The sequence below is a fragment of the Littorina saxatilis genome, linkage group LG11 (genome assembly GCF_037325665.1).
Source record: "Littorina saxatilis isolate snail1 linkage group LG11, US_GU_Lsax_2.0, whole genome shotgun sequence".
Taxonomy (NCBI): Eukaryota; Metazoa; Mollusca; class Gastropoda; order Littorinimorpha; family Littorinidae; genus Littorina; species Littorina saxatilis.
Genome location: NC_090255.1, coordinates 20974853 through 20991448, shown reverse-complemented (window position 1 = coordinate 20991448; position 16596 = coordinate 20974853). Strand labels below are relative to the sequence as shown.

The 16596-nt window shown below is 42.5% G+C and overlaps 1 protein-coding gene and 1 non-coding gene across 2 annotated transcripts; one reads left to right on the top strand and one right to left on the bottom strand.

The window, feature by feature from the left end:
• Nucleotides 1-653: 653 nt before the first annotated feature.
• On the bottom strand, nucleotides 654-13657 carry LOC138979506 (uncharacterized). The gene is made up of 7 exons (XM_070352216.1): nucleotides 13634-13657; nucleotides 13246-13413; nucleotides 11639-11823; nucleotides 5322-5487; nucleotides 3071-3391; nucleotides 2151-2585; nucleotides 654-716 (listed from the first exon to the last, which is right to left on the bottom strand). Exons 1-7 carry the CDS (start codon nucleotides 13655-13657, stop codon nucleotides 654-656), a joined length of 1362 nt encoding a protein of 453 aa, XP_070208317.1.
• Nucleotides 6279-6352, top strand: Trnar-gcg (transfer RNA arginine (anticodon GCG)). Its single transcript has one exon. It is a non-coding gene; the product is annotated as a tRNA-Arg (tRNA).
• Nucleotides 13658-16596: the final 2939 nt, after the last annotated feature.

The following is a 16596-nucleotide window of genomic DNA, read 5'->3' as shown; positions in this document are numbered from 1 at the left end:
CAAAAGCAAATGTTGAACACTAAACTTGAAAAACTGTCAAAATACACAAACGCAAACCTGTAACAACAACACAATTGGAACACAATTGGAAAGCAAGTTATTGATAACATAATCAAACTAGAACGACAAAATACACAGACACAATCATTAAAAGAAAAAACATAAGGGAACACATGTACGTTAGTGTTCTATGGTGTTACAAACAGCAGTTAAACCTTGAGGCACTATGTGATGATGCTTAAAATGGCTGCCTCCATCACCAAAGGATATCAAGAAAACAATGTACTTGCAAGATTGCAAGTGATATAGCACAGATGAACAACTGCATTGTTGCATGATAAAAAACAAACACATCTCCAGTGCCAAACATGTATCTACACAAAGTACATTTGTATAAGATCTTAAAAAATATATAATCAGGCAGAGAAATTCAGACCAATTCTGCACAAAATGTGGTATAAAAAATCACATTCAGGAAAAGCAAATCTGCTTGTGTTTTTGGCGGACGTGATTATATTATGATTATATTGAGCATGTTTTTCTTGCGTCTTTAACGCCATCAGGTCGGATGAGGATATTTCAACAGGGAACAGTTAGTGCCCTGTATAATAACTGTACTTGACACGTGTATCTTCGGACGTAAGAATCCGCTCCTAGCGAAGAAAATCGGCCACATTTTTCAGGGAGTATGAAGTCTCGTGATCCAGTCTGTTGCCCTGTTGTGGAAAAAAAGTAAATATGATTTAAATGTCAGAAGTGAAAAAGTCCTTATTTTCAATACAGTGCTATCTTTACTCATACTCGGTATCACATTTTATTGACAACATTTCAGAGCATCTTATTGACAACATCTTAGAGAGTTTACATATAATTTTGGATGAATAAGGACTGACTTGACTAAATTAAAATGTTGACGGTAATTTCAAGTAACGAGAAATATAAATACTAGCACACTTTTTGATAGCCACGGAAACGGGGATCACATGCAACACAAAACAAAACAAACAAATAGAATACATGCTCACGAGCATGTGAGCGAACGCACACACAGAACCATATTAACACCAAAAACACAATCATAAAAAAGACAGGCTGGGTGATGTGAACAGCAACTAACCTCGTTGTCGTTGAATATGTTGTGGAATATAGTCTTCACTTCGTCAGTGAGTATGTCCTGAAGTTCTGCAACTTGTTGACAGAGGCTTTCTTGTTCCCCCCAGTTTTGATTGGCAATTGTGTGTTGAACTGCCTGCCTAACTTTCTTGTATTTCTCATAGCTGTGAAATTCGCGAGGATGATCTTTGTACAGTGCAGCTTTTTTTTCAATCTGTAACATGCAATGTATGATTAAATATTGGATTTACCTTCTTAGAACAATGTAATGTCAGAGCCTGACTAAAACTCATGTTGAGGTGGTTGGCCGAGATTTTATTTAAAAGTGTGCGCGCTTAGACATGAAAAACATAAGAAGAATTATAACTAAAATGGATTGCCGCATTTGACTAAAGTATGACATTTGAAACAGATCTTAACCGTCATTATTCAGGTCGACCACTAGTGCTAGAACAATGACCGTCTCGAACTGTCATATTTTCGTCAACATTGTAAAACGTAAAACATTGCAAATAACGGATAATAATCTTTATTTGTCAGATAATGTAGAACTCAGCAGTCGGTATTTTCTTGCATGAGCATTTAAAAAAGTGGCAGCCAGAAGAAGAAGAAATGAAACAGACACGATGGGTGGACAAGGTTGATAGAGATGTTTTGGTAACGCGAAGATATAATGCTCAGGAATATACAGCCAAACCAACGTCTATACAGACTACCACGCATCTTCTCATTATAAAAGGGATGAAATTGGTTGATGGATTAACGTTTTCATGCACAAGCCTTATTGGCTATGCCTCTTGGCATTTGACTGGACTAGATTAGAAATAGTTAAACTAGCTACAAAAGGACTAAATCATTCATACCGCCATTGTTTTATACAAATACTATGTCAAGCTCACTACGAGCATGCAGATAAAGCTGTATTATTGCCTTTACAACTTTAACAATGACAGTCACCTGTTTTTTTCGATCTACCACCCTGAAAGAATATGGCAAGATCTTGATAATGTATGGTCTAGGCTGGGACTAAAACTAACCTGGATGTTTGAGAAGAAGTGACCCGCGTCATGCAGTGGTCTTGCGATTCGTTTCTGGCATACTTCACGAAACTCTTGGTATTCAGAGTAGTGTTGTAGATGTTCCCACGAATTTTCATGTTCCTGTCTTTGAGTGAGACGTTTTGCTTTGGAAACAGGTGGAATCATGCCTTCATCCTCCAAAACATCCTCTGTTTGTATCTCCATCTCATCAACTGAAGCTTGTTCGTAACTCTCTCCACAGATGCCGCAGGTGGTTTCTGTGATAGGGTTTAGAGGGAAAAGAGTCATGATGTCCAAGTCTCGATCTCCTGAAATCTTCTTTTCCCTATTCCTTTTCACAAACTCCTTCCAGCAAGAAAAGGCATTGGCGACACGCCGACTGTCCAGCAGTCGTTGCTTCAGGTTTGCTCTGTCTTCTGCACTGACCATTTCCTGAAAAGACGGAAAAGTTCCAAATATGTGCAGGTTCCACATAATATATCATAACGACATGGGATCCCAGACATCATCAAAACAAAACAATAATTATAAGTTTGAAAATTGTCTCCACTGGACAATGTATGTCTGGTTTTATAGTTGAATACAGCAAATCTTGAACACCACTGAGAACATATTGATGAGTTACAACAGGTAGGTAATAAGATACCCCCTCTTCCTTTCTCCTCCCCTTCCGAGATGAAAAATAACATTCCGCAAATCAAAATCCCTTTCTTCGGGTGGCAAACTTTTGCAGATAAACGTAAAAAAATAGTATCCAGGAAGACCATGAACAATTCGTGATCGGTGCTGATTTGCAGTTACTACACACACAAGCTAAAAGCGAACCGCGCTTCTAGAAAAAGACACTGATGCAACTGAAGATGCTGCTGCTTTGCATATTCTTGCTGATCCTTCAGAGAAACACTATAAATACCAACCTCATCTTCTTCCTGGACGTCTTCGTTCTGAGCTTGTTGATTCAATCCATCTTGTATGGGTTCTGAGGTCTCAGGTCCATGCCCCTCTCCTGTTTCTTTCTTCAGAACCATTTCCAGAGATGGCAGCGGCCCTTGTGGGATATTTGGCTTTCGTTCCACTTGCGGCATACATCCTCTTTCCTTCCAGTGCCAGCGGTAAAACTGCAGTTGTTCACCCATGCCCTTGAGTGTACTTTCAAGCGCTTTGAAGACGTGACTGTAGTCCTGAGCATCTCTTAAGCTGTCAGCAAGAGATTTCAAACGGTCTGGCATACCTTGTGTCTGTTTTGGGATCATACAAAAACCAATGGGAATATCACAAACAATGGGAATAGCAATGCAAAAGGAAAGTCTAATGCCTATATAGTAAGTGAACTCCCCATGGGATACATCACACAAGCTCAGTGTCCTAGAAATACAAGAAAATATATCAGGATATCATTATGGGAACGTCCCACTAGTCCGAGGGTTCACTAGTCCGAGGGTTCACTAGTCCGAGGGTTCACTAGTCCGAGGGTTTACTATAGACGCTTGATTTTCCAGTTCGTCCCACTAGTCCGAGGGTTTACTATAGACGCTTGATTTTACAGTTATTATACCGCCCCTTAAAAGGCGGTATATAGGTTTCACTGTGACTGTGTGTGTGTGTGTCTGTCTGTCCGCAAATAGATATCCGATGTTTGAGAACCGATTTCAATGAAATTATGTGTGAGGCTGTAGTACAACCCAGGCTCGATCCTCTCCATAATTCAGGTCGGTGGGATAACTAATTGACCCTCACGGGCAAAAGGAAACCCGAGGTGCTATATAATATGACTAAAAACTGTAGGCAGTTCGATCACGTAATTGTCCAGTCGGGGCGGTATCCTGATAAATTTAATATCCTTTCTTTAGTCAAAATATAAATAACTAAGTTTCTTGGGGGAAATAGTCTAAGATTTCTTCAGTCAAAATATAAAACACCACATTATCTTTTTGAATGAAAACAACTCAGTGTTTTTATGAGAATATTCTTCGATTTGGTTCCCACAGCAGTGAAAAACACACGCACGCATGCACACGCACACATACACACACAAAATAAAAACAAATCAAATTGAATATCCTTTGTTCAAGCGTCTATAGTGAACCCTCGGACTAGCCCTCGGACTAGTGAACCCTCGGACTAGTGGACCCTCGGACTAGTGAACCCTCGGACTAGTGTGAACCCTCGGACTAGTGTGAACCCTCGGACTAGTGGACCCTCGGACTAGTGAACCCCTCTCATAATTATACCCCCCTACGCATCCTCCCTCAACGTCACACATGCGGGGCAGCAGAGAGTATAAGCCAGACAAGATTCAAAGATTCAGTTACAAGGAAAAAAGAAACCCACAAACAAACAAAAACTGAGAAAACTATATTTGCTTTCATTTGTTGGTCTGAACTTTGACCTGGGTATGACGATTGAGGGTTTATTGTAAAGTTTAAAAGATATTACTTCCACTACATCGATGTGTGTGTTAGTGTTGGTGTTAGTGTGTGTGTGTGTGTGCGCGCATATTTGTGTTTGTGTGTGTGTATGTCTATGTGTGTAAGTGTGCCTCAAAGGTGTGGGTTCTCATAACTGCACACATTGCTCAATTTATAGCTTTCTTACGGCCTGCTTTTAAGTAATATATGTCCCGATCAACAAAGACACGCACATTTTCACACACTCCTTTGACTGTCCGAAGGATGGGAACCAGGTGTTCTTCAGAAACACCTTCCAGGCGGCAGTTGAGCAGCAGCACAAGACTGACAACCAGCGCACGCTCCAACAGAAGAAAATGAGATGGGTCTTTTTTGTCCAGCTTCGACAAATAGCCCAGAAGACTGAAGTCCCCTTGATGGACCCCGCACAAGACCCGTGTGAGATACTGCGAAAAACACACACACATTACTTATCAGCTATACTAACATGTCATATATACATCTTCTTCTCAAAGGGGTACATAATTCACACATAAAATATCTCTGATTTAGATGATTGATAAATCTTTTGTTGGCGTCACTCTGTACTGGCATTTGTCTTGAAAGCATCAGCCACACCCTATCACAAGCAGCTCTATAAAAACATGAGGTGCCAGATGAGCACTGAACGGTTACGGCATGTATACCTCAGTACCTCACCGCAGACGACAAGCAATGGGATCTACTCGGTCACCCAGTCATAATACTACACACGACTCACCCGTATGCGGCCCAACACGAACTTGCGACTTGCTTTGTCGTTAGAGTCTCTGGGATTGTGGTTTTCCATGCTTGCTTGCAGAGTGTCCTGTCCTCCCGGCTCCACCAGGTTCAGCATGTGAAGATTATGGAAGTAACACGCTGGCAGTGCATTGACTGTGTGGGACCTGTTCGAAAATAACTTTAGTTGTTATTAGTATGAATATTAAACGAAATGAGGCAGACCGTTGTTAATGTAACCGAGTGCCGTAACACTACGATCACCTCGGGAGGCGAAGTGCAATCAAACAGGATTGAAAATGTTAGGGCTAATTCCTTAGCCCCATAAAAACTGTTATGCAAACCCGAAGGTTTCCATGAACATACAGACAATCGGAAACCACCAGACCCCATCACAACCATAATTCCACAATCCACCGGTGTTGACTTAAAGGCCAACAACTCGGGTGCAGAATCTGCTGTGAAAGGAGCGGTAGCCTCCCCTGTCACATTAAGATATCAAATAACCAAAGGGAAGTAATCGCTCTTTATGCATACGACATGTGTAATAGAGTAAGCGAGAGTTGTATTTTGCTCAGGTGCCAGGAGAAAGGTTCCGTACAACTCTCGCTTACCCCATAACACATGTCGTATGCATAAAGAGCGATTACTTCCCTTTGGTTATTTGTTATTTGTATGGGTTGCGGAAGAGTTGTGCCCCTTAACACTGAGGCAAACGCGCGATGCTGCTCTAAAAGCAATCATTTATCAAAGTGAATAACGAGCTCTGAAGCCAATGCTTGAGATCAAACCATCCCTCCGCTTCGATACATCCACTTGGAGCACCCAGACTGTTCATTCTTGGTGTGTGAGCAAATAGAAGAATGCTCCAATCCCACGTAAAATCAGGGGCAGATCCGAGATGGTGAGCAAAACTGTTATGACGAGAAGAACTCTGCCTTAAGAATTCAGGACAACCGGCCCCTGTAGCGCAGTGGTAAGCGCATCGGGCTGCGGGCCGGGAGGTCGTGGGTTCGAATCCCATCAGAGTCATGTGGGTTTTTCGGGCTACGGTCGGCTCCTACCCAGAGTGGAAGTGCTATGGTCCCTATGGGAAGGCTGGGATCACACAGCCGAGTGTCATTCACTTAACGAATGCGATTTTGAGGGAGCTCAGGTTCTGTTTACCTGACCAACACCGCAGGTGCGGCAATTTCTCGGGCCTGGTTGACACCAGTATATACTATGACAGTAACTGAGTAAGCGTAGAGTGCTGCCCTGTCACGTAGTCTCAAACCAAATTGGAAATCCATAGCATCATCATTATAATCATCATTATAATCATCCTTATTGTCAAGAATCTGTAAATGTGTTACGGACTATATTGTCGCGTGTCATGCGCGGATGGATAGCAGGCTAATCACGGCTTCGCGGGAAAAGTCATGTGACGTGACAGAGCCTAGCTGAGAGAGCATTCTTCGATGAGCGAACGACAAGAGAGGTCGTTCCGCTAAAGGATAGCCAGACGTGGCTATAATGTAAAATAGCCGGTAGTGGTCTTAGGACAGGACTAGGCTTGCTCTTGATACAGACAAGCAATACACAAGGTGGAAGGATAGCCTGTGTATTTACCGTGCTGAAGAATCACCCTTTTATCTGTGAAGTACAGAAAAAGGTATGTATACGTTGGTTGCATAAATGATGTAAACTGAGTATTGAGCGGTGACAGGGCAGATATAAAAGACAATAACCACAAGTTAGGTGGTGCGTGAGTAATGTCGGGCACAGCGGTGAGAGAGAGGGGATTTACGTGGCCAGAATTGTTTCCATAAGTTGTATCAAGTTCAGTCGAGTTACAGACGAAAATCTCGTGCGACTGAAGTTAGCACGTGCAACCAATGAATACTGTGTGTGTGGAAGCAGTGAGTTGTAAACGTGTGGATGGAAATAGTTTCGTCAGAATGGTGAGTGTACAGAGATATTATTTATGACAGTTGCAAAGTGGGAATAGATTATATAAATGTGTTGTGTAATGTATGCTTTGCAATGTTGTTGTTGTCATATGTCCGTGTCTCTGTGTGAGTGAATGAATTGGGAACAGACTTCTTTACTATGTTTATTCAAGTGTGACTTATGGATGGTATATTAATTATCAGAGTTCCCCGTGCGAGATCCCAGACACGTCTCCTGAACCACTGACTATGAGCGCGAGAGATGACTGGTTGATATGCACCGTGGCGAGACTGGTACAGAGGAATCTGGATGGAGAACCCTCCAACCAGATGAATAACAGACCTCTATGAAACCGGTCACCTGTATCCCTGTACCCCATATTTCCCTTTCTTCCCATCACCCCATACTTGACAAGAATCGCTGGCGGACAAACTGGAACCAAGGCCGCAGTGCAAGGAAGAAAACCTGAGATAGTTTTCTTACCAAAATGTATGAATGAATAGCAATATGATGGACGAATGAATTAATGATATATAAACAATGCAGAACTAGAAAATTGGTGTTAGTTTTGTTCGTGTGAACGCCACCTTCTGGAGTCATTTTGTAGTGTATACCCTTTTTCTAGTCCTGACACTCATCTCATTAATCATCCAAAATTATAAATTGTCCTTGCTCTTGTGGCCCTTCATGCCCGGAGCTCTGATGGTGACCTTGGTCTCATTGTTCCTGTTCCATCCTTCCCTGAATAGTACTTCTGCTGTCAGTCTTCAACGTGGCTCCGCTACTTAACAGTCAATGTCGTTAGTAGGGGGCATAGTCTAGGTAGTGGGCTGCGTCCGTTAGCTCGGGACAGACCCACTACACTGCTGTGCAGCCCAGGCAAAATCCTCCCCTTTAGCTGCTGGCCAGCCGCTACCAGATACCCCCTGCTGCCAGACATTCCACTCCCACATGGAAGGGTCAGTCAGACGAGTGGCAGCTGTTGGCACCAGCAGGCTGGCCCTTCTTTGGCCCCTATTAAAAACCCTGGATGTTTACAATTTTCAGTGATCTATTACAAGTGTTGGCAACTTTGTGGATTCTCAGGATTAACTGTGTTAGTGAATTGAAACCAGAGCAAAAATGGTTTTAGATACCGGTATTCTAAATGGAGTTTTTATTGTTGAAAGAGAGCAGGGTTCTGAGTTTTATTCACAGTGGTAGATGTGTTGTTGACAGTTTTGATGCTGTTCCATGGGTTTTAACATACTATTCCTACTGTGTTTTGTGGTACCTGATTGTAGGTCTGTATTTTGAACTGTCATGAGCAGTGATATGTAGGACTTAACTTTGGAAAAACAAAAGTTTCTTTAGGACAAACTGTGATTTGTGCATGTGTGTGTTAATTTTCTGACTGGCAAAGGGACTTGAAAGATGGGTGTGGATGATGTTGCAGTCAAATTTGAAGGTCTGAATACTAAGTATTCCAAGTTCACAAGCAAGTTTCACAAGCAAGTTTCACACACACGACCTGTGTCAGAAGCAGACATTGATGAAGCAGAAATATCAATCCATGATTACTTGCACTACTACAGAACCCATTTACCAAAGAACATATGCAGTCATTCCCAAACAACATTTGCGAGTCACTGTGTGGATTGTATGCGCCTGTGGATCGAAATTTGTACTTGCACTACATGGAGAACAGGGGGGTGAGGAAACACATTCCTTCACAGGCCGAGTTCTGGGAATAAACAATGATGAAGACAAGATCAGAGTGCTCATGAAGGACAAGTTAACCATTTTCTCTCCCCTCCTTAGAACAGCAGTGTTAAGTCCAAAGTAATGCAAATTAACCTGTATAAACTGGCCTAATTTATGGTGTCTCTTCATGGTTCTGATTTTGTAGAAGTGTGTATGTTCCTTCAGAGACAACAGAAATGTGTTTTATTTCCTTCTTTGAGAAGTGTCTTTTTGTGAATCAAGTTTGAATACTATGTACTGAAAAAGATCTCAGCCTGCTTCTGTGATACAGTTTTAAAGAATTCACTATCAGCAACTGACTCTGTGACTGACTAATAGAATAACCAGAGCTCTATGGACAAAAACAGTGAATGTGAGAACCCTCTCTCTCTAAGTGTTTATACAAGCAACAGGAGTATAGTACCGTTAGCTATCTTGCCTGGCCCGCGGCCCCCCCCACAGTGGAGTAATTAACCCTTTCCTGCCCGCGAATAGGACTCGGTATCCAGACTGATGGTGAGTGATTCTGCATGCAGGCATGCTGTACTTCACACTGCATTACTAACATTGCTTGTGGGAACTGGACATCTTGAGAAATTGGGGTGTGAATGGAGTGGAGATTGGAAGGGATTGTGCTGGGACAGGAATGCGTCCGTTTGTATTCTGTCTCTTTGATACACCACACACTCTTTGCATCTACTCTCGACCTTGTCATGCTTGGTATCATTTTAAAGCTGAATGTATCCCCTATTATGCCATGGGTTGCCTGAGTCTATTTGATCGTGTCAGTTGTGTGTGTTTAGTCAAAATACACACTACCCTACTTTCTGGCTGTAACAGCCAGCACTAGCAGACAGCAGTGGAGCAAGTGTGTTATTTATAGCGGTCCTACTGCCGGGCGTGAGATTGACCGGGTCACGCTGCCAGGCCAGCCCAGCTAAAGAGTGAGCTCTGCACATATATGTACTACTGAACACCGTCGAAGCGACTCAGCAGAAGTGCAGTGTCATCTTCCGAGGGTAGCCTACCGCAACGACCCGGCATCCCTCCCTGGAGCGTCTGTAAAATCGACAAGTCTGGCAGCGGAACGAATGTCAGATGTGGATGGAGCAGTGAGCGTGAGAGCACACCGGAAAGAGGAACAGGTTTAATTGTTTGTGACAATTTACGCCATCTTCAAGGCTACATTTAACTTTCCAGTGTGTTTGTCTTCTGCGGGTATGTTGCTGTTGATGTGACTTTGGCGCTGACATCAAAATAATTCTACATCCTCAACTCAACGGTAAATCGGGCTGAAATGTGTCTTTTCCTTCAAATCACAAAGAGGAGATCTCCTTAGAGAGAGAGAGAAAGAGAGAGAGAGAGAGTAACAGAGAGAGTAAAAGAAAGAAGGAGAATGAGAGATTTACAACGAGACAGAAAGAGAGAGAGAGTGTGTGCAACAGAGAGAGTAACAGAGAGAGAGAATGAACGAACGAACGAACGAACGAACCAACTTTATTTTTCGAGGGTAATGGAGTAGATACAGCAAAGATCTTTTTTCATCCAGCCCTCGCCCAAGAGGGAATTAACTAAGCAGTGCATAATATTGAAGCAGAAGAAGAAGCAAAACAAAAACATAAAAACATGGTTATTAAATCAGACAAAGAGAGAAAAAAAAATGTTCATAGCATACATGCCAACATAGTCATTGGTAATGGTATACATTAAAACACACACTTCGACACACACGGTCACATGCACACAGACACACATGCACATACAGACACACACGCACACACGCACAGACAGACAACACACACATACAAACACATACACACACGCACGCACACACACACTCACACACACACACACACACACGTACACACTGTACACATAATCATAATGTATGTGCAAAATCCATGAAGAGAACAACGTAAACAGAGAGAGAGAGAGAGAGAGAAAAAACAACCTGAAATGATTATATTAGTAGATCTTCATGTACTTATTAAACAGCAGTACCTGATCGCGACATTAAGTGCCACACGACGATGAAAGCATATACAAAAAAGTATGTCTTCTAAAACTGGCAACAGAAAGTGGCTGTCTGAGAGAAACTGGTAAAACATTCCACATAAATGGACCTGAGTATGCCAGACTAGTTTTATACAAGTCAACAAGACTAGTTTTATACAAGAGAGAGAGAGAGAGAGAGAGAGAGAGAGAGAGAGAGAAAGAGAGAAAGAGAGAGAGAGAGAGAGAGAGAGAGAGTCACAACGAGAAAGAGAGAGTGACAAGGCAGACAAAAAAGAAAGTGTATGCAGCGTGACTTATGTTTTCCTAGTGGTCAGTGGTTCAGACTGACATGCAGGTTTCACAAGAGAAGAGTATGGGAGGGAATCCAGGAGGCAGGGAGGAAGGGACACGACATGTGTACATGTGGTCAATTTGACACGGAGCAGACAGACAGACATACAGAAATAAAGAGAAAGAGAGAGACAGACAGAAAGACAGACTGAGACAGACAAAGACAGACAGAGAAAACGAGAGAGAAAAAGATCCAAACGTTTGCAACCCATTCAGGTGTTGGTCGTTGATTCAGTGTTGATTTAGGGAAGATTTCTTTCTTGTGTAAATTACCACACAGCCAATGTCTTATGAATATCAACAAAATATCATTCTCACCCTGAGCACTTGTCAACTAGGTATAAACCAAGAGTTGTGAAGATCTCTATCCAGAAAAGAAAGGCGTGAAGGTCCGGCATCTGCAGGGCTTGTCTCCCGTCTGCTAGGAGTTTGATGAACTGAGTGAATTTGACAAGAGCCTCAGAGGGGTTGAACCGTCCGGATGACTCTTTGGTTTTCAAACCCTTAGTAGACAAAAGAAGGTAAATCGGTCAAAAACTCACACAATGTTGCTTAATCTAAGGTCAATTACCGGTTTATCCAAAGCTACTAATGTTGGTTAGAAAAACGAAAAGAGAAATGAGAGTATTTTTCAATGATAAATAAGCGGAGCGAATCTGGTGCCTTTGACAACCATTGAAGGAATTCTTGATGGACGATGCTACATTTCCATATAACGTCGCGTCAGCAAAACCGATCGCTGCATTAAAAAAAAAGGTGCATGGATGTCATTAGGCGTCGGACATAGGTCAAAGTTCGCTTAAATGCCTCAAATCTCCTATTCATATGGTTAGGTGTCAATCAGATGTCCTATCATACTTCGTAGAGGGCAATCAGTCAGATCAACTGTCGCTTGCATCGGTCAAGGCGCTTACACTACATTCTGCAGAGCCTGCTGCTCCCTGCCAGAATTATGCAAATATGTTCTCAAGAGCACAACACTAAGTGACCCTTTTCTCTCAGGCAACATATGTTATGTGTAAACCACAACACAACAATGAATTTTGTTGACACAAGGGAACAATCCCATGACGGGTTTAACAACTTTTTCGGAACATTACGTAACATCTGAATAAATAACTGTGACAATCCCACACTTTACGCGAAGTGCGTCTAGTATAGTGGCAACATATTCTGAAAGTTTAAAAGCAATCCATCTATTCATGTTGAAATACAGCGATCGTTGTCATGATATCCCTCTAAGATGACGCAAAAACGCACGTTTATGACCGCTCATGCGGTCGACACCTGCATCAGTTGGAATAGCATAGCACACGAAATACGCAAGCAAGGTAAACAAAACAAAATGTTCTTGGTAGATACTTTACTTTACTTTCTTCTCGAATGTAAAAGTCGAAAAGTTTTGCCTATTGTGATTTTTCGCCGATTTGTAATTGTTTCCTTTTGTTTGGTCGATTTTGAGGGTATACCCTTATTTTAGTGGCGGTGACGTGATCCCTGTAATCCTAAAGGTGATCCAGATAGTCAAGTGAACCGCTTTAACTGGCATAGAAAGTTAGAATGAAATGACTCGGGAATTAATGCTTTAATTTGGGTGCAGCTAAGTATATATTGGTCCCCTATCACTCGTCTTCAGGTCTGAATATTTGATTGTTGATATGTTTACATATTAAGAAAAGAATCTTTGAAATTTCTTAAGTAGTTGTTTTGTGGAACAGTGTGATACACCATACTTAAGTTTCAGTCGTTATCTTGAAAATAAGCATGTTAGACCCCAGTTTATTTGTTATTTCTGGCCTTGACACTCCTTGAACAAACAGAAAAGTTCACTTTTACACTTCTTTTAATTACTTTTACAATGGGTACTGTAAGGGGCATTCAGAGTTAAAGAGTGTGTGCATTTTTACGGTGCAGTGGTAACCAACCAGCAAATAGGAGACTGCATCAAGGTATCTCCGAGCCAGGAGCATCCTTATGTCCAATTCCTTGTCCGCCCACACAGCATACTCTCTAGTGTTCCTCATCCAACGCTGTGCTTTGCGTTTTGGGATTTTTGTTAACTGTAGCTCCACCTCTGAGCAAAAGTTCTCTACCTGTATCATTAAAACAAGCAACAGTAAACTGTAATACAGATCAGAGAAATTAAATGGAAAATTTTAGTAGTAAATTTTCATTTGATTAATATACTTACCCAACTCACATATAGCAATTTACTTCTGTCTAGTGCTAGAACGCTGTATCGCATCACCTTGGTAACAAGGGAGGCAACTCTAAAAAAAGAGCTACCTTGACCCATAAACAGGACAAAGTCACGTGACTTCCTGACCTTGCCGCCATATTCTAATCATTCGCACGAAGGCGCAGAAAAACTTCCCTCTTTTTTTTAGAACAACCCCACTAGCGGGGAAGGTGGGAGGGAATTAACTATGTGAGTTGGGTAAGTATATTAATCAAATGAAAAATTAATACTAAAATGTTCGATTAAATTACATATCTTAACCCAACTCACATATAGCAGATTGCTAATGAAGGCGGTGGGATGCTCAATCTATGAGCTAGGCAATAATTTGCCCTGCTGCTACCATTGCCGGTAGCGCATTAGGACCGTACTGTCGCGCGCTGGAAAAGTCACGCAGGTAAAGGTTGATAGAGAGCTCCTACGATCTCCAGTAGGCTAGCTGAGTCAAGGACTTCAGAATATCCTACCGATTTTAGCACCAACATAGATATATGTCCCTATCTACCCTTGTGTTCAAAGACGATAATTTTAGTTTAGCTTATGATCTTAAACCCCTTGTATAAGACAGGAAGGAGCATAGTGATATAACTGGTCAGATTCATAATAATGGGTCGCCTATGGCGAGAATCCTATAAAGAGGAAAACTATAAAACCATCTCCGATGGTTGTCCTAGCTTCTGATGCCTGACTAAGAAGTCTGGCCGGAAACAGAGTGAGGTAGAGAGCCTCTATTGAAACCTACATCTCCCTGTAAGCCAAAGAGTGTGTGAATCTCGCTACCTCTGCGCGCTGCAGCTAGGAGTAAAAGGGAGAACGTTTCGCACGTAATGTTTATGAAGGCTAGCAGAATGTAGCGGTTCAAAATCTGTGGAGCATAGAAACTCCGATACCAAAAGACTCGGACTTGTCTTGCTGTGATCTTTTGTATTGAACCCTATCTAGCATATGAAAAGAGACATGTCATCTTATAATGCGGGCTAAACAAGTCACACTGACAAGATTAGGGAGAGGCATAGCCTAATTCACATAAAGCCTAGAAGTAGGCCCATGTTCTATCTCGCACAGTCTGGACGGAGCCCAAAGGAGAATTGTCCAAGATACAAAAAACACTCCCCCCCCCCCCTCTTTCCCTTTCAGCCTTATCTCAAAAGGCAAATGAGTGAGGAGGAAGGACCCGTTTGCGAGAGTGTGACAGAATGTCACTGGTGTTTTCAAAGAAAAGGCTGAAGTTCTGAGAGGAAATCAAGCACCAGAGAAGACAACCGTTGTCCTCAATGGCTAAGGGAGTGGTATCAGTGAGAGCTAAATACCCATGTCCCTACACGCTGGCTCGAAATAAAGAGGGCGAACTTCTGTAAACCGGACATGTAGCCCTCGCGGGAGCGAAGTACTGCTGAATTTAAGTGTGAGTAAACGGCAGTACGATAGCTGAAGCCGTAAGGCCGCAGCTTGAAAGTTAGAAAGAATGCCTGACAGGCCCGTATTCAAAACGGTCACCCATCCCGGTAGTAACGGAGACCGATGCCGCTTAACCTCGGTGGTCGGAACGAGACCGTGTTGCGGCCTTTTGCTGAAAAACGAGAAAGACTATGCCGAGGCTGCAAAGATGAGGGTATATTTTCCCTTTTGCAAAATCAGGAGTGAAATGTCGGGAGTATTGAAAACCTGATTGCTTGCTAGTTCTATGTTAACCCAGCCCGCAATTGGGAAAGACACGTGAGGGTATCACTAATCAGTAACCTGATCCGCTCTCAAACTATGCTCCTATCGCTCCCCGTCCCGAGAGAGGGGTGCGTGAGCGTCTTTTAAATTTGCACTTTCCCGATGACCCCAACGTTAGTTCTGAAGCCTTGAGAAAATATCCTCAAGGCAAGAGAACTGGCCTAGAGATAGAGAAAGCCTCTATAAAACCAAGGTTTCTTTAACTAGTACTTCAAGTGCTAGAAACCTAAATTTGGGTAACCGCTGAGGGAAAGGTAAGTTGTACCCTCCCTCTGCCCTTTGTGCGAAATTGGCTCAGCCTAAATTGCCGCTTAGAAAAGCGTGCAGAAAGACCTGAGAAAGTATCCAAAGCTGAATCCCTGAACCGGAGTGCCGTGATTCAACTTTCAGAGGAAAAGAGGGGTAGGCGCGGTAAAGCCGGAAGCCTATACCATACTGTGACATCACTTCGATGGCTTAGCCAAGAAGGCTTGAGAATTTAACAGGGCGAACAAAAGCGTACTATACTGCGATGTAGGAGAAAACTCCTAACACATTGCAAAGTGAAGAAAAATCCAGGGGCCACCGCAGTGAAGGCTACAAAAATAGCGTAGCTTTCTTTCTTTATTTGGTGTTTAACGTCGTTTTCAACCATTCAAGGTTATATCGCGACGGATAGTGTAGCTTGTTAACTCGCGGGAGAAAAAGGCCCTGAGGGGCGTAATGCCGAAGTCGAAATCACTGAACCACAAGGAATGTGATTTTATTTATTATTGGCAAAAACATAAATGTTCACTATCTTTTGCGAATGGGGAACAAAAAACAAAACCAACGCGAAAAGCTTCTGTGCCAAGACTAAAGTTCGCCACATGATGGTGTCCTTAGTTCTTTCCGTAAGCTCTTAAAACGAATAGCTGAAACTATGGAAGTTTATGCAAGTCCGTTGTGTTGCCCAGCGAAAGTCGCTGACAGGAGCCGCTACCGTAAGGGGTAGGCCTCGCCGAAAAAGTTCCGTCTGAAAAGTTACGGACAGTGGCTCAGTGACCCTAAAGATTTTTGAGTCAGAATGTGCACCAGTAAGTTGGATATGTTCTGGCGAGCTGTCGGAAAACCAAAACTTATGACTCATATGAAAAAGCGAGCGATTCCGTAAACCGTAAAAGCTGAGTTTGCTTTAATAGCTTGACCTGTTTTTCGCCGCTTAGGCGAAAAATTAGTGGCCTTAGCAGCTTCATCCGAGAAGGCGGAAAGAAGAGGTATGCAGCTTCATAGATGGGCGTACATACAGCAACGCTGCCTAAGCCAGAGGGTCTAACCCTATGTGTGTGCTTGCTTA

Bases quoted from the DNA above. Each gene is read 5' to 3' on its own strand.
- LOC138979506 (XM_070352216.1), bottom strand. From the start codon at position 13,657: ATGGCGGCAAGGTCAGGAAGTCAC. The intron at 2,586-3,070 runs GTTGGTATTTAT...CCGTCTTTTCAG, and splicing joins ACGTCCAGGAAGAAGATGAG to GAAATGGTCAGTGCAGAAGA. The intron at 717-2,150 runs GTTAGTTTTAGT...TTTCCACAACAG, and splicing joins ACTTCTTCTCAAACATCCAG to GGCAACAGACTGGATCACGA.